The 27724-nt window shown below is 40.6% G+C and overlaps 1 protein-coding gene across 1 annotated transcript; it reads left to right on the top strand.

Annotated features, from left to right (window-relative positions):
* The first annotated feature begins 258 nt into the window (after nt 1–258).
* On the top strand, nt 259–27673 carry LOC128435195 (inactive rhomboid protein 2). The gene is made up of 19 exons (XM_053417931.1): nt 259–424; nt 5361–5433; nt 10683–10832; nt 12148–12299; nt 13015–13198; nt 14250–14471; nt 14934–15062; nt 15296–15405; nt 16481–16699; nt 17044–17155; nt 17578–17652; nt 18250–18411; nt 18737–18822; nt 18949–19012; nt 19126–19220; nt 19904–19979; nt 20053–20153; nt 20593–20746; nt 25192–27673. The coding sequence occupies exons 3-19, from the start codon at nt 10695–10697 to the stop codon at nt 25621–25623; spliced, it is 2511 nt and encodes an 836-aa protein (XP_053273906.1). The 5' UTR covers nt 259–424; nt 5361–5433; nt 10683–10694; the 3' UTR covers nt 25624–27673.
* The last annotated feature ends 51 nt before the right edge of the window (nt 27674–27724 follow it).

Genomic DNA, 27724 nt, shown 5'->3' with positions numbered 1-27724 from the left:
TTGAAAATATTCTCTGAATACAGTCCAGCTGGCGAATCTCTCTTTTGAAATGTTAGGGACACAACTGGTGCAACAGTTGTTTCGCCCTAATCAAAACCAGTTAGGCTTTATTTACATTTGTAACATTTTATAAAGACACCACTATGTGCACTGTTTCCCCCCCACAGCCCAGCAGCAGTGTTGAGAGCAGCTCCGGAGCGGGGCCCGGCAGCTGCAGGGGGCTGGACCGGGCCTGAGCGCGGTGCAGACTCCGCCCCCTGCTCCTCCGTGGAGCTGCGCTGGAGGATTTTGGAAGAAGAGACACAGAGAAAGAGGGAAGTGGTGACACCGGTGGACTATTGACTCCACTGGTGAAGCGTTACGGACATATTAGCCTCATATCCCCGCTGCTCGGGGACAACAGGCCCCTTGTTCGGAACTGGAGGTGAGTGGAACTACGCTCTTCACAAGTTGTGTTGTTGAAACGTTAAAAGTGAGCTGCTCGGGGGGTCGCTGTCACTGTCGAGTTAAAGCTTTAAATAACTGCAGATAATGTAAAACTGACCTCTTGGGAGTAATCTGTCAACGAGACTTTGACTTCACGCTTTGAATCAAGCTAATTCAAAGGCTTACAAAAAAAAAAGAAGAAAAAAGGCTGGTGACAGTTTGAACGGTGGAAGAGCAGGCAGCGTGTCCTGGCAAGCCCTTTGTTGCTCTGCCCGCCGGGAGTAGAGTACATGCGGATACATATCCCACCTCTACCCCCCCCCCCCCCCCCCCCTGTTATCCGTCCACACTTCACTATAGTCCCCATGTGCCGCCACAGCCATTCAGACCTCCATGTGTTTTTATAGCTCTTGGGAGGGAGTGTTCACACGCCGTATTTCTGCGGAATTTACGACGAGGAAAAACCGAAACTGACATTTGTATCTGAATTCTAACGGCAATAATCTTCATGTTGTTTAGCTCCATAGAGTGAAGTGAACCCTCCTGGTTCTGGTGGGTTTGTAAAAAGCATGGAATTGACAGCAGGACTGGAAATGGCAGGATAACACATGATACGATGCCGCCCGATAATGTCCCGATAATCTGCGATAGTCAATATACTGCAAGACAGTCATATAAGGAAACATCATGATGGCTGAACTCGAACAGCCCCTGAAGAGATGAAGTAGTATTTGTGTATTTATTCACTGCAAATTGGTGTCAGTTTCCCCAGAGTTTGACTCAAACTGGGATGAAACTATGAGAAATAAACCGAGTAAAGTCTTATCTTAGTGCCTCTTCATCAAACACACTGTAACATGTGCCTTCATACCAATGGACCAAAAACTAGCAGAAGTCTCGACCATATAAAACAGACCCGTGAACATGTGAATTGCTGCTTTAAATGAATGTGTGTGTGTTGAGCATAAAAACCTTATCAGAAGTTTCTTTTTGCAGAAACATGTGCAGGAGTAAAGTAAAGGACTAAATATGGCTACACCTGTTCTCACAGAGCAGATCAGGTTGATGTGGTTGTCAGTTCATTTCTGAACAATGAAAATGTAGGTCAGTGTAACTGGGCACAGTTCAACCCCGCTGTCACCTGTTATTGCCAACGTGCTGAATGAATAACTGTAGTTGACTAGAAATAGTCAGGATGTATGTAGGAACTTCACTTGAGTGCACTTGAGTTTCAGCTATCACTGATGTGTGTATACAAGAGCCAGACCAATATGGATTGTTAGGGGCCTCCAGGCTGATACCGATAACAATGTTTATACTAATATATAACTAGAATGGCACTAGAGCAGAAACCTGTGCCAAGGTAGAGTAGTCCCCTGAAATTCAATTGAGCTGCACCAGACTACACCGACTCATAGATATCATTCCTCTAAATATGCCAGATTGTTTTTCAGCAAGATCCATTAATTGTTCCCAGGAGAAATCAGAGAAATATTAAGCATAAATAAGTCTCAAGATGTTGTTATTTTACTGTTTAACCTTAAACGCTATTTCAAATAACAATAAATAAAAAATAAGTGCAGCCAGATATGTAGAAGTTGAATGAAACTTAAAATATAAACGAATGCAAAAAATCCTATCGGCAAATACAGACACAAATATTTCAGTGAAAGGCTCATATTTGTTTATCAGTCAGGCTCTAGCATATACCTGTTCCATCAACATATGATAATGACAGAGTACAGTTATCCCTCACAGTGGTGGGCAGTGTGAACAACATGATCATTGCAATAACTACTACAGGATTACTGCAGTATTTGTTTTATAGTATTTACCAACTTTAAAGATTACGTCATTAAAGCATTGGGTTGTGTTTAACCCATTATTAATTTTGTTATGTTGAGTATAGGCGCAGTCTTTTGTTGTGATTACTCTCCACACAGTCATGCTGGGGAAGGGGCTTGTCATACATTTCCAGTGAATAAGAGACAACAGAAACCTAGGAAACCTTACGAGTTTGCCCAAAGGCTGTAAACTATAAGAGTGCCCTTGTGACAAAATAACTTAGCTTGACTCTGTTGTGAAAGGTTGATTTCTTTAGCTCTTTTGACCATTGCTAAACATGTCCATCCTGTACCGCCACATTAATTGCCTCAAGGCTGGATTACTGCAAGTCTGTACCTGGGTATTGGTCGGTTTCTTTGGTCAAATATGTTGTTTTTAAACCCAGGTTAACATTCCATTCAATTTAAAGAACAATATTGTTTAATACGGTGTTCTCTTTTCTTTTTTCTATTAGACTGATCTCACCCTTTATTCCAGTATCCTTGTGGGAACTCATAATTGCACAATATTGAGAATTACAAATAAAAACAAACTAGTAGACTAAGTATTTTCTTGAACAGAAGTAGTCATCATGTTTTGTCATCATGTTGTTGAGAGGTGAATACTTGACTGAAGTTTAATGGCTTTTGCATTGCAGTCTATTTTAGCACCTCATGATTTGTTGCTGTTGCTGAGAAGACAGTCCAGAAAAAGGGGAAACGTATGCACAGAGGGCGGGGCATGTGTTGTTCAACATGCAGCTCAGCAGCAGCTGCATATATACGGTATAACCGACATGTCTGAGCCAGCTGTGCATCTGTCATGACTTGAACGACTGTGTCAGAGAAAACAGGGAAAATTGGAAATTATTAATACAGGTTAACATGAGTTCAACCAAAACGTTAAACATCCATCCCTCTGGGGTTGGGGATGGGGGGTGGCTGGCACCAACCCCAGCTGATATTTGGTGAGAACAAATGTCACACTCAATCAGCATTAGTGAGCAAGCTGTGTCTTGATTTTAAATTTGAATTACCTAAATAACATTTAGTTTTTTGTCAAAGCTGGTTTAAAACAGGCGCAGTCGATTTCTCCAGTGGTTCCCAGCTCAGATCGGGTGATCATCAGGGCCCTTAATGGTTTTCTGAAGGCTCCCAAGATACTGAAGTGATTTAATGGATTGATTTTTGCCTCTTTTAGTTGAGGTCAGAGTTCAATAACAGACAACACATCTGCTCAGAGGTTGCAGTCTCCTTATTGTAACCTTTCCATTACCAAAGTACTATGTGCCGTTAGGGTTAGATACTGTTTAACGGTAACAGAGACCACATGGGGGGGCACTGGTCCCAGCGGAAATCTGATTGGCCCCATAAGTGCCCCTGTCCTGTCAGAAGTCCTTTTTTAAGAACACTATGTGTTTTAACAAGGTACAATATCCTAAATACATGCGTTTTAAAATGATGTGTGGTTTGGTACAAAGTTATAGAGCTAACAGTAAACAAGGAATGACTTCAATGTGAACCTTACTGAATCAAAAACTGTACATGGATGAATGTCGCCACTATGTTGATCTATAGAATAAAAACTTTCTGACTTGGGCGTCTTCCACTTTGCCACAGTGACAAAATCAAATTCTCTCATCACTTCGAATGATTTCCCATCCATGACCTTATCTGTTTTCATCTGCCTTGCCTCAACATGCCCAGAAAACACCATGTCTGTTTTTTTTCTTTTATACTAACATCCCGCCTCAGTAAGAGGAGTATCTGTCTGCTGGATAGGCTGATGGAATGGAATGACATTTTCCTGCACTCCCTTGCCAACCCTCATTCCACAGTGCACAATACATATTTCAGAAATATTGGGGCACTGGAAATGCTTTGAAACCCAGAGAATCTTAAACCATAAAATACTTTTTTTCTGTGGATGCACTTTGTTATAGAGCCCCCGGAGTTGGTCGAGCCCGTCTGTATTAATGTTGGCATTTGACAAGCTCATTTCCTCTACCTTTCTTTCTTGCAAGATCCAGGAGGGAACAAAAAGTCTTGATTCAAGCTCTGTCTGGCCCCGTGGTTAATTTGCTACAGTGCACTACTTTGTCTGTCTCAGCTCTAACAGTCAAGCTGGGCCAGTTGCCAAAATTGTCTCTGACAAAACCCTCAGAAGCTGTTTTGGGTTACACATTTCAGCATTTGCATGTATGTGCGCACATGTTGCACCAGAGAGAAAAACACCCATAGTTTTGTCTGTGCACACGCTGCATGAACATTAGTTGATTGAGTGGAACTCCTGGGCTGGGAACAAGGCTGTTGCTGAGGTATGTGCAATACTGGATCACAGTTTTGCGGGTTTGGGCATGCTGGCTGTCGGAGAATGGTGTCAAAACTGTTTCTGGAATGGTTGGGTTCAAGCCAAGGTCCCTTTCCAACATGATGCCTCGATAGTAAACTTGAGTTCTTGTGTTCAAATGGCTTTGTCATGTTTTTTCGGAGAGAATCACCACCGAGAGGTCTTGTGGTTGGAAGTGAAGAATGAGTGGGCAGTTTCGATCGTTGCTCTGAATGCTGAGAGGCAAACAAACACACAGGCAACAATGAAACTCACACTCTCCTACATCTTCAGTAGCATTTTACTGATGAAGCTCCTGCTGGCATTAGCAACTGCCTGCTCAGTTTTGAATTGTTATAACCATACGCCCTTAGCAACAGTGCAGGCAGACCAAACCATATATGTTGTCCAGCTTTTGATAATGTAGATGAAGCAGTGCTGAACAGATATGATGATTTTATATATATATATATATATATATATAAAATATATATATAATATATATATATATATATATATTAGTTTAACTATAAACTTATGTCACATTTCGGAAATAATTCTGACTTATCTCAAATCCTCTGAGTAACTGTACGAGTGAAGGTATATTGAATGTTTTGGGGATTTACTGCGTACATGCTTAAATGTCCTTTTCTAAGGTCAAGGGACATTTATTTTTAAAACTTAACAGCATTTAAAGTTGTAAAGATTTTGGTACTCATGTATATATTAGCACTTGTGGTAAACTAATGGTTAACATGTTTTTTTGTGTATTGTCCTTGCAGGATCTACAAAGAAGTTGCATTGTAAGCCTTGATGGATGTTAAGAAGAAGAAGTGATGACAAGTTTATCTGAAGGTCAGTTCCTCATTTAGGAGATTCAGTATATCATTCAAATGCACCGACCATAACAACTAGTTCTGCACACTAAGATGACATACTTGTAGTTCCAAATGCTGATCTCACAATGACTCATTGTCTGTTGAATTTTATCAGTGTGCTGGCACAGTGATCTTGAGGGAAATGTTCATGAACACTGTAGTTAAAGAAAGTGTGAAAAAGTGTCTGTGAGAAAAGGAAGGATGTTGTTGCGTAATATTCTCTGGTGCTCAAGCATTTTCTTATCCCACATCTAGCCAGAGTCAGAAGCAACCCCATGTCACTACCTGACTCAAGGATTGTTATACTCTGCATGTCGGCACATTTCAGAGCTGTGTGTGTGTGTGTGTGTGTGTGTGTGTGTGTGTGTGTGTGTGTGTGTGTGTGTGTGTGTGTGTGTGTGTGTGTGTGTGTGTGTGTGTGTGTGTGTGTGTGTGTGTGTGTGTGTGTGTGTGTGTGTGTGTGGATTGTCACTTTACTTGCTGGGAATATTACTAAGAAGGGTATCTCCAGATGATTCACTTTTGGAGCTGATCAGTGAAAGGTCATAGTAAACAACAAATATTGTCAGGAAAACTGTATCTCTGTAATTGTCATGGCTAGAAAGGTCATCTGAAGCATATGTTGATCAGACAATAATGCCCCTTCCTATGATATTATGTCACAAAGAAGTCGCCGTGAAGTCAAATTAAACCCTTATGATAAATAGGTAATTGAGGCCTGAAATCGTATGGTTTAGTCTATTTTTTTATTAAAGGAACATGAATACAACCACATACACAGAAGTTGAATTTATAAAATAACAAACTACCAATTTTTTCTGCATTGTCTATTCCATTAAAATTCAATTCTGCAAAAGGCACATATTGGTGTGTTGTGAGAGGATTTACCGACCACTAAATCACAAAGCTATAGGCTTGAATGAAATACAGTTCAGTGATGCTAAAGATTAAATCCTTGCTCAGCTGATTTGATCATTGATTTTGAGTTTTATTAAATAGTATAACAGTCTTACTACAATAAAGAAACTATTGAACATTCCTGAATTCAATCAGTAGCTTTCTCTCATTAATAATAAAGAATTGACGTCAACTCAGATTTCCTTTTATGTGTGTAAAAAATGTAAATTTTTTCCGGAGGTCTTATTTACAGAACTTTTCAACTCTATATGAAGTATCTGGTGCACTGGGTTAAACTCTTGCTAATATCACCACCTCTTAAGTAGATTTGAATCCCACTCGACTGATACAAGTTGCTCTGGTGATTTATGTAAACGCTTAAAATGGAAAAGTAGAGAAAAAAAGACTGAGATTGGCTCAAGTTCAACAACACTCACTCTTCTCACTACACAGTAAGAAGCAGCAGCAGCGGCAACAGCATGCTTTTTACTTTGGTGGAGGTGCATAGTGTAGTTTTTCAACCATCCCCTCTGGCTTAGATGTGAGAAGAATACTAAAAATACCCAGGAAGTGAACGCTTGGCTGCTTTTGAAGAAGGCATAGTTCATTTGCTTGTTACAGTACATGATACACGGAAGCAAAGAGACGGTACAGTAGCTTTAACTAAAGGCCCCATGTTAATAATAGTTTAAATCTAATTAAATGTATTATACTAATAATTGATCATTGTGTTTTACATTCCGCATGTGTTTTGGAATCTTAAATAAATTGATTGTATTGTCAAACAGTACAACCACAGTACGCTCACCCTTGTTTTGCACCTTTGTCTAATGCAGCATTCCCTTGTTGTGTCAGCTCAAGTGGAGAGGGTTCACTGCTATGCATAAAGAGTGGGGGAGAAAAAGGAACATGATCTCTTTCCCACACCCCTACACAGGGATTATGTATGGTGCTTGTAAGATAACCGGAATCTACCCGGAATGTATTTACAAGCTATTACATATTTCCCAAACTGTACAGCTCTGAGTGAATGAACACAGCCTGGCTTTTCTTCAGGTTTAAAGGAGAACAACACACAACTGCCTTGGACATCACGGAAATGGGAATATACATAAACAGAGTGACATATTCTCAGGGCAGAATTCTCCGTGGGGAGAAGAGACTCAATCATGGTGACTCCCTCTCAGAGGAACCTGTGATATCACCAAAAACAAGGGAGTGGATGTGGCTGATGCATGCACACACAAACACACACACGCACACACACACAAAGAAACACGCACAACGTACAATCCTGCTGGTTTAATGGTGGAGTGAGGAGCTGCTTAGATGAACCAGTGAGTTATTAGACCACAAAGGATCTCAGACATGCAGGGGCCCTTGTTCCAGGTCATGTGATCACATTAGCTATGAATGATGTCATTGTCGACAAGCCTCTTCCTCGCTCTGGTACGTGACTCTTAGTAATCTCAGTGCGTGAGTCGACAAGTTGACCCACACATCTGAGGTTGGGGAATCATTGAAATGTCTCTCTCAAAATGTCCGAATTTTCATGCTTTTTTTATACGTTTTTTGTTCCATTGATACCCAAAACCCTAAAGTTTTTACATTAAAAAAAAAACATTTCACATCAGCTATATATAGATGGTACATGAGGGAGAGTGCACAGATGGTTAATGATTAGAAATCATGCATGTTTATTCAGCAAACATGCCCTCATGGTGCTGCTGCTCGCTGACAGTCACTTCCTATCACAGCTAAGGAAAATCTTGGTCATGGATTTATTGAAAACAACTGAACTCATTTTGAAGATTTTTTTCTTGTCTCTCAGAATTGGTTTCCTGCGTACGACTAAAATTGACGTTGGTCGACCAATCACGTGTCTGTCTCAGCTGTAAATCTTGACATTTCTGCCATTTTTATAGTATCAAATAAGTATTTACAGCCAAACTTGTCAGAAAAAACACTTTTATAGACACCAGTGTGATAACAACAACCTAAACAACAAGTCATCTTTGAGGAAAATTTACTTGAAGTATAATTTTTAATTTAATTGTTTTACCTTTACTGCAACCTGCCACCAGGGGCAATGGAGACACTTTGGCTTCACTTATCGGGAGCTGTCATGTCCTCCATTTTTAAATCCAGTTTATGTTATATACTTGGGGAAAATAAAACATTTGGGTTGCAAATATGATATAGTTTTAAATTATGAATAGCTAAGAAATCAAGTTGAGTTGAGTGTAACATGTGTTTACATTGAGACATGCATTGGCTTGTAGCTCTGTTTATCTCTCTATTATCTTCCCTCTGGAGAATATTCTCTCCAGTCTGCCTTTTAGTTTTCCTGGGTGGATCCTAACAACTGCCCATCTACATTGATAGACTGTGGTCAGCAGCACTCTCTCCATTAGCCAATCTCTACTTAATTATCAAAGTGGGTTAGTTCCAGCCCAGACGCTGCTCTACACCACTAAACCACAGGTTAGATTGCCAGGAGCCACCTCTTTGTCTTAAGAGGAGTGAGTCAGGTACTTTGCCCAAATATTTAACACAATTACATCCTATTAGCATAAAAGTATTATAGAAATGCAGCTTTGAGGGCAAAGTAAGTGACACACACTGTATGTCAAGACCTGTCTAACTGCATTGGCTCTGAAGTGGAAACTAGGCTTCTGACTGAGACGGTGTCGGATTTCTCTGCTGCTGCCGTTCCCACCGCAGACACCCAGGGTCTCATATTGATTATTTTCAACTGTAACTCCAGGCCAACTTCAAGGCTTTCAAGACCATAATGACATAATGGAAGTGTTGGCCGAGGCATGTGACATTATCGGTTTTATGTCTGCAAGGCTTGGGAATTTTCCCGAAACACTATAATGCTGCGAGGCATTCGGAGCTCCAGGAATAGACTGGCTGGTGGTTCCTCGGTTGACTATGATTGGTGAAGACGGATGAAGTATGAGTTTGATGATATTTTTCCGTTCATGAGCAGGCAAACAGGTAATGAGTTAGTACATCAACTCAACTCAGACGACCATGGATGGGATTTATATGTCGGGCTATTTGTGTGGTCCAAACTGTCAGTAAGTGCGCTCATGTGATATCGTTCTATTAATGTGTTGTTTGTAAACACTGACTGTAAGACAGTGACCTTGATGGGCATCAAGCTACTGGTAGTGAGTACTTTTTAAATAGTTGTGTGTACTGTGATTCTTAAGCTGATGATCTCATTACTATGAGTAATGCCGAAGTAGAACCAGTATTAACCCACTATAACATAATGTCAACATGGAGAAGTGCGAGGCTGTTTTCAGTACATGCAGAGAAAAAGCATATTGATCTGTAACCACCTTGAGGACGCATGATGATCCGAGAGCTCTATTGATTGATTGGTTGTCACCTGATGTCACTCTCAGCAACCTAACAGCTGCTGTATCAGTTGCTTTTCATTAGCGTTGCTGGAATTAACATTAGGTGCTGCAACATTGATTTATACTTTGTCGACCACTTCCCCATAATTATTTGTAAGTGTGGGTGGGCTGTGTGGTGCTGTATAATGCTGTTAGACTTATAGATATTTCCAGTGAGTTTATGCCAAGATAGCTATCACTAAAATATCTATCTGTATTAGGGCTGCTGATAAACCCAATAAAAACACAAACTTGACTTATACTTCATACAATGACTCCGCCAACTTTTCATTAGTGATATCAGCTGCATCAAAACAAGAGTCCCTACTTTCTCCCTCATCAAATGGCAACGCAGCATTACATCATGTGGTGCAGGAAAATAACACCAGTGAGAGACAACAGTGTATGATGGTGTGGGAACAAAACAGGAGCGTTCCCTCGCTGTTGTTCAAAGTTGATAGTAAAGTGTTCCGTTTACTGGATTAGCCAAAGGGATACATGTCCATCTGATCATTTTGTCAATGAATGAATTTCCAGAAAATGTCAATGATAATGATTAACTATTAAAATTAAAAATTAAAGAGTCCTTACACATATGTTCTTCTATGGGATAGAAACCAGTATGTTTTCATGGGAAATAAAAAAAATTTATTATATTTTCAATCAATAAATATAAATAAAATAAAAATAAATCTCCTACCATGTTCCATTGTTACCATTTTCCCTTAATTATTACAGATATTATCACTATTTATTTGTTGATATCTATAGGATCCTCCAAAAAAAGCCTGTTTTGGGATGAGTTACAATTTGTATTGTTTAAAAAAAATTATATTTATAAATATATATTTTGCGATAAAACTGTCTTATGTGGCATAATTGGTCCAGTTATGTTTGTGATTTTTCTCACCTGCAGTAATCTGACAGGATGGCATCACAGGAGGGGGAGGAGCCTCCTCCTAACGGAGGCCAATCAGACAGCCGTCTAAAGAGCAAGAAGCCGCCCAGCCTTGTAATAGCCATCCCCCCACCTGAAGTGATGATGTCCCACAACCCTGCTAAACAGGTAGGCTGATTGTTCTGACTAAAGCCTGTCCTTCACTGTCTACATAATTATACTGGTTAATATATTCAGAAAGAATTAACCAACAACAGGGAAACTGCATCGTAAAAACACTAGAATGACACTCAGTAGACTGCAGCCCCCAAGGCCTAACAGTTCCCTTATGAAACCAGATTTAAATTCACTAGATCCAGATTTAGTATTTGGATCCGTGCCAAATTACACACACTCATAGATGTTAGTCCCCTAAATATGTCAGATTAAAATTACTTTTGATATTGGCTAATAGGTCTGAAGGCTCTGAGGCTGTGAATTTGCCATTTGTTTGGGCAGGGAGGCCGTCTGGTCAGCTGTCCCTCAGTTAATGGGTACAAGGCCACACATCTCCCCCCTGTGGGCCCCGTGCTCAGGAAACAAATGAGGACATTTCAGCCTCACAAAGTAGCACGTAGGCAAACTTTAATTGAGCCTGCTACAGTTAACCCCACCCCAAAGAGCAAGTGGTGCAGTAAACATGCAAATATAGTGTGAAGGAATGGTATGTAAGAAGAGGCGGACATGTACTTTAGCCTTGTTATTACAAGAAAGAGGAAGCAGAAGAAGCAGAAAGAGGCCCCAAACACTCACACAACTAGCAGGTGTTTACATTACTATTAAAAATTATCATTTGGAATTTGTTTTGCCACATAACAACAACGTATTTAAAAACACTTCCTGTCATTATACACTCATGTTTCATTATCTTTAAACCTAATGCACCAGAGAGTTAAAGTTTAGGAGATTTCCACGGTCTAAGTTGATGGGAGGCTGTGAGCCATATGCATTGGACATTAGAGAAAAGCAAATACATCCAAATATCTCAATACTGGAATTTAAACTTGTCACTGATCCTGATTTATTGTGGCCATTAACTACTACCAGTAAAGTCCTGTAGTCCTTTGTAATGATCCAGGTCTGAATGCAATGTATGTGTCCTCTGCCTGGCTCTTTATGCTGTCGCGTTATTTAGGTCATTGTAATACTCCTACATGTACAATAGTAGAATAACACTCGGTAGAGCGCATATACTGCCAAGGCCAACAGGTTCTTTCTTGGCCCATGTCCCACTCTCCCCCTAAGTTTTGTGGAGATCCATTTAGTTGTTAGAGTGTAATGTTTTTTACGACCAAGAAAACCAACCAACATAGGTGCCTTGGGCTGACGTAGTGAATGCAACTCAGTTTTCCTCTTTGTATAGGCACTTTAATAGTTATTTCACTGTAAAACCAATATCTCCACTGAATCTTTTTTTTCCCTTCTATATTTTTCTTCTACTCAGCCGCTTCGACCGTCTCTGAAAAAAAGTGAGGGTGGTCAAGCAGCCGGCTCTGTGTCAGACAGCATGGGTGGAGCTGCAGAACGAGGGTTCTTGACCAGAGACAGGAGGGCGAAGTTAGGCCGACAAACATCGCTGTCTCAAAGCATCCGCAGGTAAAATGTTTATTGTTTCTGTCATCTGTAACAATTCTTTTGTTCGGTTTGCTTTTCATTTAGGTGCAAGCCTGACAGTTTTAATAAAGACCCACAATGGCTACACAAATTGTCCATGAGGTCATTAACCCTTGAAAACGCAACAAACAAAGCTTCCTGTAAAGTTGATCATACAGGAAGTGAAAATGTAAGTTCCCTGCTAGTCATTCACTGTGTAGAGTCAGATACTATTCACCATAATTCACTCAACGTAACATTTTCTCTTTGGAATCATTATAACAAAAACAACAAATCAGTAGAGGACCCATTATTGTCCCCAACATATCCACTGAGAATGGGGAGCTAGCTGTCTCTTATAGCTAGCTGCTAGTTCTGAGGTCTGGATGTTGGTGTGTAACGAATGCTGTAAAGCAGGTCGTAAAGTTCCAGGACGGTACAGCAGCGTTACATTGTGCAGTTCCAGGTGTCCAGGCAGTGCTGTGGCAATGACAGACTTGCGATTGTCCCTATTTAAAGTGTGTGTACCATCAAAATCATTTTAAGGTATAAAGATCTACATGTTGCTTTATATGTTAGAAGTAAAACTGCTGCACACATAATTCAAGCTCGTACTCTATGCTCTCTTCCTGTGTAACGTTAGCATCATCTACCCCCGATGTTAAATGATATATTATTATGTGTCACTGACGTCCCTGTCTTCTTTCTGTTCCTCCAGGAATACAGCCACGTGGTTTGGCGTAGGGGAAGACTGTGAGACCAAGCAGCAGGTATGGCACAGGAAGAGCCTGCGCCACTGCAGCCAGCGCTATGGCAAGCTGAAGGCCCAGTACAGAGAGCCCGACACAGCCACCAGCTTCGACCAGGGCCTCGACTCTCCAGCCACACACAAAATGCCAAAGGTACTGTAGGCAAAGGCAAACACTTACTATTACACGTTCTAATCCATGCTTCGACTCTACCCATTTCATGAGTGGAATAAAATATCCTACCATGGACATGTGTTACAAAGACTGCACAAAGAAGCAAGATGAGGCACAGCAGGTCTGTCCACTAAGAATTCCCAACCCCCCTGAATTGGATAATAAGCCAACATGCAAGGACTCTTTTTCTTTTTTTCCCAACTGTGCGATTTAGATTTCACGTTTTAATCACTGAGATAAGAAGGCAAAGGACAGGATCAAAAATAAATGGTTAGAGGAGAGTGGGAAAATGTGCCTGAATTTAACAAAGCAGAGGGTTGTATGGTGACAGACGTGGACCATCTGTGTCCCAGATGAATCATGACACTTCTCTAGTTACATGTCAGTCACTCATCTAGTATTTAGTGTTTCATCTCTTCTTTATCATCTCATTTTTTACTATTTGCTTTTCTAATCTGGAAGACCAGTGAAAACAAAATCCATGCACACACAGATACAAAGCTAATTTCTCTCAGTGACAGGATCATAGACTCTACATAAAGATGGACGCCACGTCTCTACTTCTTCCCACTATCGAGACGTAAATCTTTCAGCATTAACAACATTTTGTGGGTAAAATCTTTAGTCGGGGCGATGTCACGCTGACACATGCGCCTGAGCATCAAGAGTCAGTCTCAGCTGTCAATCAAGATATATTGAACCCTTTATATTGCAATTAAAACCAACGTTATAAGGAAAAAACTGTGTTTAACATGTACTTTAACGTTTTTGTTTAGCTCCGTTCCCAGCCATTGACATGGAGGAGGAGGGGTTTATAACCTGTTCAGCAGCCAGCCACCAGGTGGCAATCAAGACACTTTCACTTTGGGGGAGCAGTCATGTCGTTCATCTTTATGTACAGTCCTTGGTTGGGACTTCAGTAGCTTTTTCTCTTGTATCTTCTGCTCACCACCTGCAACATGTGGAGCAAGTTTCAGGGTGTAGCTCGAATATTTATATCACCTTCATTCTTCTGTTCTGTTTCCCCTAGATTGTAGATCCCCTGGCACGGGGAAGAGCCTTCCGCTGCCCAGATGAGACTGACAGTCGCTCCCCCAGGACGCCCTACTTTGCTCAGGGTGGTCCCTTCACCCCCGGGGTCACCTCGCTCAGCTCTTTCACCAGCCAGCGGTCCGGGTACAGCCGCTTCCCCAAACGCAAGAGGGAGTCTGTCGCTCGCATGAGCATCCGAGCTGCATCCAACCTGCTGAAGGTGCGTAGGCTCCCCAGTGACCTTCTGTGATTTGTGTTTGTCCGGATGTGTTCCAGATAGGAGAGGTCAGAAAATTATCAAGGGAACTGAGTCATGTTATGATTTTTAACTGTGGTGGGTGTTCTCAGTTTTTCTTTCTCAACAGCTGCTGTTAAATGTTTTTTATCCTGTAAAAACAAATAGCAGATCATTTAGGAATCACTGTGGATCAAATTTAGAACACGTTTAATATAGTGATCATGAATAAACTCATATTCCACAGTAATAAATGTACAGTACTCAGCCTCCAATGCGACCTCTCATATACTTGTTATCATAGTTTGAAAGAGAAATATAATTTTAAATGCAATTTAAGCACAATTGAACTCACTTGTTACAAACAGTATAGTTATAGAACTGGTCGAAGAAACCTTTCTGGATGTTTGAAATCCCTTAATATGTGTGTCTGTGTGTGTTGTCCAGGGTCGTAGTGGTTTGCCAGGCTCCCAGGGAGGTCGCAGTTTCCCCAGGAGGAGCTTTGCCAGGCCCAGCTGGATGGACGAGGACACCGTGGATTCTGCAGACGCATCTGAGTCGCTTTTTTTCAGCAAGGTCAGCAGCCCTTTACTTGATTTTCCTCTTTTCAACTTTATTTGGAATGATTTGTATTTATTTAACAATGTCGACTACAACAGAAACGGCAATCGATTGTCTTAACACATAGGATACCTCGCTTTCTCATGAGTTATTGCTCTCCCCCATCTTCTGACTTTTTATCTTTCTTCCACATTATTTTGTCCTGCTCTCCTGCTTCCTTCGGGACCTTTATCACATCTGCTGCTCAGGTTGATGCCCACGATGAGATGATCTCAATGGCCGATGATGTATTTGAATCTCCACCCATGTCGGCATCTTTCGGTCCCTGTGAGCAGCCTGACCAGAAGTTCCCAAGCCTGTGAGTAAATACATAATTAGCCTCAAAGTCAGCCAGCAGTCTCAGGAATGATGAGTGATCCTATAGTCCTCCAGACTTGCTCCTAGTAAACGTTATGAGGCAATTGTAAATCCAACTCCTTATCCAGGTTTTCATCAAAAATAGTTGCATATTTGTTGGAACTTTAGAGGTTACAAATCTGACACTTGTCAGTAAAGCTGGGCTCAGACTTTTAAGATAATGACCGATTTTTTTTAAATCAGGTCGCATTGCACACCAGAGGAGAATCTTCACAGATGTTCTTCTCTATAATCTTTATCCCGACACTAGAAAATAATGACTCACCAACATCACACACTTCTGTATATGATCAAGATTATTGCTCCAGTGTCAGTGATGCACCACCTCACATCACCTCTGATGTGATCTCATGAGAAGAAGGTGCAAACCACACACAGTATGGAGACTGCCATAGTGCAACAGTTGTTCGGTGATAATGCTTTGCAGTAACATGAAATGAAAGTAGAAGACAGAAGTCGATGGGGTGAGAAAATGTTTGGGGCCTATCTATTCTTCAGCAAGAACTGAAGGTGAGATTTTAACTGTCAGTTCATCAACAGTGATCTCCATCTCAAAAGCTTGACTCGTCTCTTAGTGGTTCAGCTCAGAAAGTACGGACATAATTGTTCTGATTTTATATCCAATTATCAAACGGGTTTAATAATGATTGGGAACCGCATTTGGGGAGATTTAACGTCTCAAAGCCATTTGTAAAGCCTCACACTACCAGATCATCTGGACCCAACATAGATTCCGGACCAGATTTCTCCTCAGATTCTCGGGGGCTGAATCAGGGATTTATATTGACAAGGAATTCCTGTAGTCTGAGCCCAGGTGTTGCAGTAACTCTAACCTGTGTAACAATGGCAAAATTGACAATTATTACCGACGTACCTTTTACTTTTTTGATCCATTTTCCTGAGCTTTTTGAATTGCTATTCATATGTATGCATTTAACTCTTGCATCTCAATATTATTTCCTTTTCCTTACCACCGCTCTTGCAACACCCTCTTCTTTCCCATTTCCTTTCTACAGTAAGGACATATCTCGGACGCCCAGGACACCAATAGCATTGTCCGAAAAGAGCCACCCTCGTCGTGGGCGTCGCATCGCATCGCAAGTCAAGCACTTTGCATTTGACAAACACAAGCGTCAGTACGGCATGGGCGTTGTGGGGAAGTGGCTGAACCGGAACTACCGACGCAGCATCAGCAGCAATGTCCAGAAGCAGCTGGACGACTTCCACAGTCACAGGTTGGGAATGAGTAGATGCTAATGCTCACCAACATAATAGTGGATATTTCACAAACTTAAAATAATTGACTTGTGGTCCTCAATCAGAGAGAGAAAAGTAATGAAATCATCTGCCTCACTGTTTTATTTTAACAGTAAAAAGTGATGTAAAACCTCCAGAGAGAAACAGAGGACAGTTACATACAAACAATACTAATCTGTCGAGCAGTAAGAAACGTTTAGGAAAGATTTATTTCCATACCCACTGTGTTGTGATGTGTGACAGTTTTTATTGTTAAGCCATGATTTTAAACTTTCAACCCTTGTCTTTATTAACAGTGATTTTATTTTTGTTTTTTGATCAGGCCGTACTTTACCTACTGGATCACGTTTGTCCATATCGTGATTACACTGCTGGCCTGTGGTACATATGGTTTTGCCCCTGTGGGGTTTGCACAACATTCTACAACTGATCTGGTTAGTTTGCCTCTAAACTGGGTCCACTCTCACAGAACAATAAGAAGACAAATCTCTGTTCATTCAGAAATACACTGGTGTTTTTATGAAACAGTAGAATTTGATTTTTTTTATCAGATATTTCACGTGTTTGAATTTTTGCATTTTAGAATATTTATTACCCAAATGTTAAACCTTGCTACATACATGGTTGAGAGAAATACATATTAAAATAGACTTTTAAGTGAAGTTATTTTTATCCCACTGTGTATTAAGCAAAAGATGAATTTAAAAGACTGAATTTATATATGTATATAAAAAAAATATATATATATATATCACTGTAAAATCATTAGCTAACTCTGAAAGCTTTAAAAGTTTGAGTTCTCTTGTCATGTTCATCAGTTACATTTCCAACCCTGTCACTCTGTTGCCCTCTGTAGGTGCTGAAGAACAAAGGCATTTATGAGAGTGTCAAGTTTATCGAGCAGGAGAACTTCTGGATCGGCCCGAGCTCTGTGAGTATCTTGCTGCTGTGTGTTTTTTATCAAACACGTAGACGAACCCACGTGGCAAGTTGTGATCTGCTGCGACCATAGTGTAAAACGGTCAAACAAAAATGAAGGATCCCCACCTTTCTCTTTCACAACATGTATTTTTATCTTTGGGCGACAGCAGACACGCTCTACTTTGTTGGGTGAAGCGTTACACCATCATTAGTTTGTGACTTTCTTACCTCATCACGAAAGGCACTTCCTGTTGCTTAATGTTGACCTCGCTGAGCTCTAACCCCTTCCCTCTCCTTCACTTTTACATGTGTGAATCTGTGTACTTGCATGAAAAATGTCAAGCAGATTATCTTTTTCATCTCACTCATTTAAACCTTAAATGTCGAATGAGTAAAGTTTCAGTATTTTTAAGCTGATCCCAGAGGTGTCTGTATTTTCTGGAACATGAGAGAATTAACTCTCATTTACAACTTGTTATACAGCATTAAGGCTTAATCCACATGCAGAAATGAAGCATGTATAGAATCCTTTTTTACATTTACTTTTTGTTGCCAGCTTGTATATCTATATTATTTACCAACCATTATTTCCTACTTTACCATATAGGATGACTTGATTCACCTGGGGGCCAAGTTCTCACCATGTATCCGTCAGGACAAACAGATAGTGAGTCTGATCCAGAAGGCCAAAGACCTGGAAAGAGAGTCTGGCTGCTGCGTGCAGAATGACAACTCTGGATGTGTGCAGACCCACAACTCCGACTGCTCTGTATGTTGCTCTTTCATACATAGCACATTATCATTATTATTATGATAAGTAGGGTTACTATATACAGTTTCTCTATTTGACATCAAAGTAAAAATTAGTTGTGTTTTTTAAATGAAATAACATAGTAATATAGTATATTTCATTATATAATTTTGAATTAAAACGTAACAAATCATCTTTCTCAATACACAGATTAAGATGAAGCTAAGGAACATTTCTTAAAATGTCTGTATATTTATTATTATTGCTCTAAATGTCTGTTCTGTTTAAGGTTGTGATAAATGATAAATGCTACAATTCAATCTAACACTGACTGTGCATGCAGGAGACGCTGGCCACGTTTATTAAATGGAACAAGGAGAATGTGGACATCAGCAGGTCCTCGGGTTCTGTCTGTCACCAGGATCCCAGGTGAGGAGATGTGCAGCATGCCATTACTCTGCCACATGAGATGAGGAACTCTTCTCTTCTCAAACAAAAAATTTAAATCTAGTGAATCTATTCAAACCTTCTTGTGCTTCATGTTGTTGTGATCAGAGTGTGTGAAGAACCTGCGTCTGCACCGCCTCATACGTGGCCAGACGATATCACCCAGTGGCCGGTGAGGGGACAACACCGCTCATTTGGAAATTCATTTTCCCCAACCACTTCGATTCCTGGAGCTAATTTTACAATGTTATTGTATTTCTGTGTTTGTGCTCATTTTATCTCCAGGTGTGTACGTTTCCCAAGAAGTCGAACCACACAGGTTACAGACACATGGACTGTAACATAAAGGGACGGCCATGCTGCATAGGAACTAAGGGCAGGTGAGACACGGAGACTGATATATTATTATGCCTTTGTGCTGGTGAGAGAGGCCTTTTGTTTTCGGGTTGTCTGTCTGTCCGTACAGACCATTCTTGAGAACACAATGTCTCAAGAACGCCTTGGGACAATTTCTTAAAATTGGGTTTAAATATTCAATGGGACTTAAGGTCAATGTCAATATGATCTCACTAAATACATTTTTAGTCTTGTGAAGGAATCATCTCAGGAACGCGTTTAAATTTTGTACCATCCTTTACTTAGATTCAAACTAGAACTTTTTTGATTTTGGTAACAGGTCAGGGGTCATGATCACGGTGACCCCATGGTCTTGTGAAAGTGATATCATATAACATAACATTTAAAGGGAATTGTATTACATCCGGCATCATCCGGCATCCTTGAGTCCATTTACTTGGACTCAAGGATGACCGGATTAGAATCTGGAGGTCAAAGGTCTCACAAAAGTTGATCCTGCGTACTTCTAGATAATCCTTTCAAATTGTTCACCTCGATTCCCCGATTAACCTATTAGATTAAATCAAGACTGAAACTGCACTGATTCATGGAGGCACAGAGTCTTCATTTCTGGTTTTCTTGCCTTGTGTCGGTCAAGCCCTGCACATGTCACCCTGATCTATTGCTTCAGTTCATTTGAATTGCATTTTGTTTTGTCTTCCTACAGATGTGAGATCACCACCAGAGAGTATTGCACTTTCATGCACGGTTATTTCCATGAAGACGCCACACTCTGCTCACAGGTAGTTTGTGTGCGTGTGTTTTGTGTGTTGGTGTGTTAGTATATTTCTGACCTCAAGCATTACTCTTGTGCAGGTCAACTGTCTGGACGACGTGTGCGGTTTGCTGCCCTTCCTAAATCCTGATGTTCCAGATCAGTTCTACCGTCTGTGGCTCTCTCTCTTCCTCCATGCAGGGTAAACACCACTTACCTCTTACAAACATCCTGAAAAAAACACCGAAGTTCTACATACATATTTCTGTAAAGGGCTGTTTGAGCTGAGTGAAGGGAATGTGTCATATGCAGTGATTACTAAGTGATTATAATGTTGAGGCAATGAGCTGTTTTAGTCGTTTGCTATGAAAACAGAGGGTGGTTTCACTGTGTCAGCATCCTTCAGGATTCAGACCTGAAGAAATATTTCTAAATTACCCCCCAGTGCTCGTGAGTTGGTCACTCGCAGGAGCACTGTAGTACTACGTGCAAACACTCAGCACATGGGAAATCCCTCAGGTTTAGTTTCAGGGCAGATAAAAGAGCTTTGATTCAAGAGCTTAGTGAAAAAGAAATGGGCTGAAATACCAGCAGACTGCATTGATATGTCATTTTTAGACTATGTGTGTGTGTGTTTGTAGGCTCTTGCACTGCTTGGTGTCGGTGGTTTTCCAGATGACAATACTGAGAGACGTGGAGAAGCTGGCAGGTTGGGTTCGCACCTGCATCATTTACATCCTCAGTGGCATCACTGGAAACCTCGCCTCTGCCCTGTTCCTGCCCTACAGAGCTGAGGTGAGCTCTTCAGATGAATTCCTTTTTTGCATAAGGATGTGTTAAAGCCCCTACCAGGAGTTTTTAACTGGTCATTAAACAGGATTATTTGAATATTGCTGCCTCTTTATGATATTTAACTGACACAAATCGGGGAGAAATTCTCAATGTCTGTCGCCGGGATGGATTACCCGTGAAGTCAGAGCAAGGATTTACGACGGTCAGGCTGGAAAAAACAATGTTAAGGTGGAGGATACAGAAGTGGGGAAGCGAGCCAGGCTACAGGGTAGGCTAAAGGCTAACCTCATCAGACCAAACATGTTTGTGTTACACTGACCTTTGTCAGGATTGCCAGGAAAGCAGATTTATTCTCATTACTTAAGCACTTGCACATACGCACACACTCGTGCTTTCACACGGTCAAATACACACGTCATCCTGATCTGTGAGCTGGTCAAACGTCAGGGGTGGTGATCCGTGAGGGAGGGGTGAGATATTGAATCCTTTCATATTCCTCCAATGGCTTTAGATCCATAACTTAACAGGCTGTCGACAGATTGATAAATCCTCCCTTCTTCTGAACTGTACTTATATATATATATATATATATATATATATGTTCCTTGTCATGTGAATATACAACATGGGTAAAAACAGCCTTTACCATTTTACGGGAGATTTGTTGATGACGTTTGAAATGTTGATGATGGAAAAACATCTCTTCATATCCTCAGTTTTTGTTCTTTTTCAGAATATTTGCTGCATTGAAGAGACAAATGGGAACTTTGATTATCAGACTAGAAAATTTCAATGGCAGAAATGTTTCCTTGGTTAACTTCAGTTGTCAGTTTGGTTTAAACGTGGTGGTGTCATGAATCTGTCTTACACTTTCAAAGTCTGAGCTAACCCTAACCCTAACCATTGTTAATCCACCCCATAACTAAATGTCCTCTTGGATGTGATTAAGGAAAGTTGGAGCAATCAATCCTCTCGGTTTACAAGATTAACCGTGTGTGTGTGGTGTGTGCGTATGTGCGTCAACTGTAGTTCCTTGCTATCTTCGGTGATGTCTGTAGGTGCTTTTAAATCACTCTTTAAGAGTTTTATTCTCTCTTTTCTTTTACATGATATCTTAACATCAGTTTGAGGGAATGTCTTAAAATGTGGTACAAACTTTCCCTTTGGGTCAAAGATAAACTGATTAGAGTTTGGCGCCTGAGATCAAAGGTCATGGTCACAATGACCTCATGTGAGTGGGTTTCAGTTGTGAAAGGTAATGGTTACGGAGACCTTTATATGTAAAAAGTATGCCAAAAAATATACACAGAAACTGCAATGGTTGGTGGAGGCATACAAAAGCCAACACCAGGAGATCCACTGAAAACATCCTGTTGATTTGTTGATACAAATAACTGAGTATGTGAAAAGAACAGTCTGGATTACCTACTTTCTACTGGCACGGCTGTTGTCTTTATTGTGTCTGTAAATCTCACTTTCCCCTTTAGCAGATTAGCCTAATGCCATTGTACAGGTTAGAAAGGCCACTGCTACAGAGTTTAGTGAAAGGGATTAGTTAATTTTTTTCTTCTAAACAAAGACAATTGTTGCAAAGATTAGATTTGTCGGTTGGCGCTTCCAGTCTGTAAACCTGAACAACCACTTAAAATGTTTAATCATTTAATTTTCTAAGTTCACAAGTGTATTTAGAGCGACTCAAAATCCACGTTTTAAAGCTGCTAGGCCCATTGTTCAAAAAGGTTGAACTTGGTTTTGTAGTTAATGGTGGATGTGTTTCAAGGTATGGCATTCAATAAACGAGTCAGCATTAACTCTTATTCCCTTTAAAAGCCAGGTGAGTTTACACCTTTACAGATTACTATTTTAAAAGGGATTTTCCAGATAGTGAAACGGAATGGATCTGCTCATCTGTTTAAACTCGGGTTGGCAATCCTGGAAGAGATAGCAGGAGCAGGCTACAGTTTGAAAAAGTTATTAAAGAAATGCATCGATCGGTAGCATCCAATTCATTACGGCCCGCCCTCCCATTGGCCCTCTTTTCAAAACTGACGCAACAGCCTTATTTCTACCAACGCTGGGTAAAAAACTCCATCAGAGGAGTTCACAGCGAGAGGAGAAATCCTTGTTTAGATTTCAGTTTTGTCCAGCTCTGAAGGAGCTGCTGACACACACACACACACACACACACACACACACACACCCTATCTCGCTCTTTCTATTAACCATTATAAATGCAGCAAATTTTTATCAACAAGTCAACACTTTGCATTACTTTAATTATGTTCACTGACCAGCCTTCCACAAGAAGGCAACCAAATTAAATAGCTTACATAAATTACTTTTAAGTCGCCAAAACATTACACTATAAAAACTAACTGGATATAGGGTAACCGTGATAGTTCCTCTGACAATAATTATGGCACAAAAATGTAATAAGATGACATCCCTAACTCCATCCGGTACAGTGAGAGCAGGTACGGAAGAAGGCAGAGTGTATGTGTGTTGTTCGACCACCTATGATAGTGCATATAACTGTCAATCTGCCCTTAAAATAACCCTGATATACTGCGCCACTGAGTTCAGACATGGTCTTTGTTGGTCAACCATTTGGGTGCAAGTGAATTAGCTATTTATAAATGAGAGCTGGACAAGTAAAACAGAAATACATGTGTAGTTTATGCCCTTAAAGGTTCATCCTTTCTCACCTTTGAAAGAGTTGTATGATCATATAATGGCCAATTTTAGTGGACATTATATCAAACATTTTTGTCAAGAACAGAAAAGTATATTTTGTTAGCCTTCTGTATTTTTTTCTTGATGTCATCGAGACATCTATTATCGTCTTCATAAACCGATCCCCGCTGCTTTCATCTGCAAGTTATGACTTGTGGGGACTCTCAGATTGACACACCTTGACGTGAGAGTCAGAAATCCCACCGCCCAGCTCTCCTTAGCACCAACCAGCTCACAGATCTTCATACACCAGGAATAACCAGAGGGAGCACATGGGAGGCCCAACTAAGGGTTTAAGTGGATTATCCTTTAACAGTTGAGTAAAGGAGACCCAGTGGCTCCAGCATACATGACTCAAACAGCAGCGGTGAAAGGCATCTTTATAATTCACAGATAGAAAGAATAATTACAGTACAATAAACTTGAGTTTCTATATCTTTAAAAGACTACAGAAACAACAATTCATAGCTGTGAATTTTCAATTTGATAGAAAGTAATTTATTGTTGTCTCTTGGTGGACCCTCTGCTGACAAGAGGCTGAACAGCTGCTACCTTGTTTTATGTTACTTTTTCATGTTAACGAATTTATTATCTTTACATTAAAGTATTGTAATCTATAAATAAACACCCTGAAGTAACATTCCAAAAGTTAATCATTACTAACCGGTCTTGACAGGCTCACAGATGTGCCCCCCTGTTTCTGCCCTTTCAATATTTTCCATCGTCGCCACTAGAGAGTGACGACTAGCACGTTAGGGACGTGTCCGCCTGTGTGTCTGGGGCATGTGGGTGCACTGCTGAGCCATGCTCTTCTTCGTTTGCAGGAGTTTAATGTCTTCACAGATTAGCCATCTGTCTCAGACCAGGCCAAGCCTCCGAACGCAGCCCTGACGTCACTCTAATCTGCTCACCTTTACTGCCTGACCCAGGGCTCGTATTGCACCTCTACCCAAGAGTGTATCTCTTCATGTGCGAGCACAGACAACATCAAGCTTAATGCAAACGACATCAAGACAGACTGTTCCGAAAACCTGTAATCACAGTGATGATCCTGGGAGGAATACCCTACATTAATTAATTAGCAATTGATACGGCTTGCTCAGGTCAGGCTTATTTCTTTTAGCGATGGTCACCTTGAGTGACTTAACATTATCTAAAATAATCGTTTCATGTAATACGCTAAATGTAAAACGCTTTGAAAAAATGTGGTCCAGTAGAAAGTTCAGATATTTAGTGATATATGTACCTGAAAAAAAATCAACATAACAAAATTACAGACACATGAAGAATGTACTTCAGTACAGTAACTAAGTAAATGTACTTCCCACCACTGGTTTAAGAATAATAATTCTTTAATTTGAAGCGAACATAGCTGAGCAGCAGTGCTGACAGCTCACATAGAGGTTACCCAGAAGACCTGTGTCACCAGTAATAGGATGTATATTTTGATCTCCAGCACACATCAGAGATTATGTGTGTCAAGCATGTGTCCAGTGCTCAGTCAAACATGTAAGTCAGTTTGCAGGGTGTTTTCTATTGGCTATAAAAGAATTAAATGATAATACATTTTATTTCATGGAGCCTTTACATAACGAAGAACTCCCTCAGCTTCCTCTCTGGACTAAAACCAACCGGTCCTCTTTTTTTTTTTACTTTGTTTTAAACGTAATAATTGTGATAGTATGATAATGCACTGCTTGTTTTTGTCCCTCCAGGTGGGTCCAGCAGGCTCTCAGTTCGGTCTCCTCGCCTGCCTGTTCGTCGAATTGTTTCAAGGTTGGCAGATGCTGCAGAAGCCGTGGAAGGCCTTTTACAAGCTGTTGGGTATTGTCCTCTTTCTCTTCATGTGCGGCCTCTTGCCGTGGATCGATAACATCGCCCACATCTTCGGCTTCATCAGTGGCTTGCTGCTCTCCTTCGCCTTCCTGCCCTATGTCACCTTCGGGACTTTTGACATGTACCGGAAACGCATCCTCATCGGCGTCTCGATGCTGGCCTACATTGGGCTGTTCTCATCCCTCATCGTTTGGTTTTACATTTACCCCATTAACTGGCACTGGCTGGAGCATCTCACCTGCCTGCCCTTCACAAGCAAGTTCTGTGAAAAGTACGACATAGACCATGACATTAACGATGTGGTGCACTAGCCATTAGCCTCTTGATGCTGTCTAATACTGGCCCACTAGTTTCTAGCCAATATCCAGGGCAGTTGATTATTCTGAACTTGCAATCATGTTTTTTACTCTCATTAAACGACCAGGTCCAAATCCACGAGAATGGAAACAGAATCAGTCTCCTCTTGTCAGCATGCTGATGTGCTTACTTCTGTAAATTGTTTAACCTTAGTCAAGTCTAGCATTTCAATTTACTAATCAGCTTGAAGATTCCCGGAACCAGACGACAGGAAAAGATAGGGTGTCAAAGCTGCATGGAGCTGGGTGGACCATTAGGAAAAGATCAACAGGAGGGACAGACTGTCTTTATCCTGCATCCATCTATCCGTTATCTTTCATGTAAGGATACATCTATAGAAAAAACCCAAAGGAAAGAAGAAGACATGGTCATCTCAGGTCAGCTTTTCCGTTAATTCTATGGACAGCAAGAGAGTTTGATAAAGGAAGAGTCTTGTCATAGTTACGTTTTCTGTTTCCCGGTGAATTGAAATAAATCAGTTTCCTTCCTCCAGTGACTCTAGTTATCATCACCACATCAACACATTTGACATGGCCTCGGAGGGAGGGATTGAATTAGTCCTGTGTGTCTCAAGGAACGGAAACAGCTCAACACTGGAGAACCACAGCACTTTGGCTGGTACGTCTTCATCACTTCATACATGATCAATGGGAAGACAAAGACTATAACACTATGAAGACCATCAGTCACTGCTGCTGCCCCTCCTTGTTTGGAACAGAGTCAAAGCTGTTTAGTAAACCGTCTTTTTGTACGTTGGCATGTCAATTTTCAATGGAGTAGTGAAACACGTGCTTCATATAACAAGTACTAACTGTTGGGCTGGAAATATCAGTGGTCTACTAAGACAGGATTTTTATCTAAACCCACTAGTTGCCTTAAACAGACTCTGCCAATTTAGAGATGTCTTGTTGTTCTTCAGCATACAGCTCGTGATCGGCCTCCTGGATGATGACGAACACGTTTCTGACCCGAACCTACCAAAGCTACTTCACATGCTGCTTGTGTTTGCATGTTTTTTTGCCACAGTCACTTAGTTTGTTTATGTACGTCACCAACACCAAGGAAACATTTTCAGTCTAGCTCTTCTCTAAACGAAGTGGTGCCTCAAGCATTTTGTAGATTTATTCTGAAAAGGTCTGAAAGTAGTATTTATTCTATAGGAGCAGTTACCTAAATCAGGTGGTGTTTGTTGGATCAGAGCAAAACTAAGGATGAATCGTTTTTGTGTCATTGGAGCCTGAATGTTGAAAATATGCAATTAATTATGCCATTTGAAGTTAGTTTGCTATTGCTCTCTTTGACAAAAACAATGCAAAGACCAATTACTTTAATTATGTTGTTTCCGCACAACAATTATTTCTATAAACCTCAAACATTCAGACTTAGCTGTATGGTTGATAATTTGTTCTGAAACACTTTCTACCGTATTCTGTGAAATTAAAATCCTGATAGCCATCACTATATAAAGTAAAATGAAAAAGAAGAAAATAGGCCGATGTCTGTGGCCCTCACAGGACTGTAAATAATACGACCAATAATTTTGGTCCAACTCACGGGTGAGTTGGATTTAGGGGCTGACTCACCCATAATCTGGTGAGTTTGTTGGACAATTTAAATATATTTAACTACTTTTTAACACCACTGTGTTCTGTAAAGGTCAGACTGTTATAAGCCATATGAGTCTGTGCTCATACAGTAAGTATGACAATGATATCCACTTCTTCCTGTGCCTTTTGACATGTGAGCGTGGGAATGTAATGTTTGCAACAACTCATAGCCTCAATCACAACAGTACTCAGCAGTTACACTACCGTGCCTGTGTCTGCATTGGGACCAAATCATTTCACACCTGCTTCTATTTTAATGGAATAAAAAGGGAAATTGAATTGTTAAATGAAGGGCATGGTGAAGGTACTGTGTTTTGCTTCATTTTTTTATGTGAAAATCTATGTGTGCTAAAGCTGTCATGTCAAAATAAAAGCCCCCCTGGTAATGAGGTACGTACGTGGGTCTCTGTGTGAAGCTTAATTTTGTCCATCATCCGTTTCTCTTTAA

The sequence above is a fragment of the Pleuronectes platessa genome, chromosome 3 (assembly GCF_947347685.1).
Source record: "Pleuronectes platessa chromosome 3, fPlePla1.1, whole genome shotgun sequence".
NCBI lineage: Eukaryota > Metazoa > Chordata > Actinopteri > Pleuronectiformes > Pleuronectidae > Pleuronectes > Pleuronectes platessa.
Note: the sequence above shows the minus strand (reverse complement) of the source record. Positions and strands in the feature narration are given on the sequence as shown.

Bases quoted from the DNA above. Each gene is read 5' to 3' on its own strand.
- LOC128435195 (XM_053417931.1), top strand. From the start codon at position 10,695: ATGGCATCACAGGAGGGGGAGGAGCCTCCTCCTAACGGAGGCCAATCA. The intron at 14,472-14,933 runs GTGCGTAGGCTC...TGTGTTGTCCAG, and splicing joins CTGCATCCAACCTGCTGAAG to GGTCGTAGTGGTTTGCCAGG. The intron at 15,406-16,480 runs GTGAGTAAATAC...TCCTTTCTACAG, and splicing joins GACCAGAAGTTCCCAAGCCT to TAAGGACATATCTCGGACGC.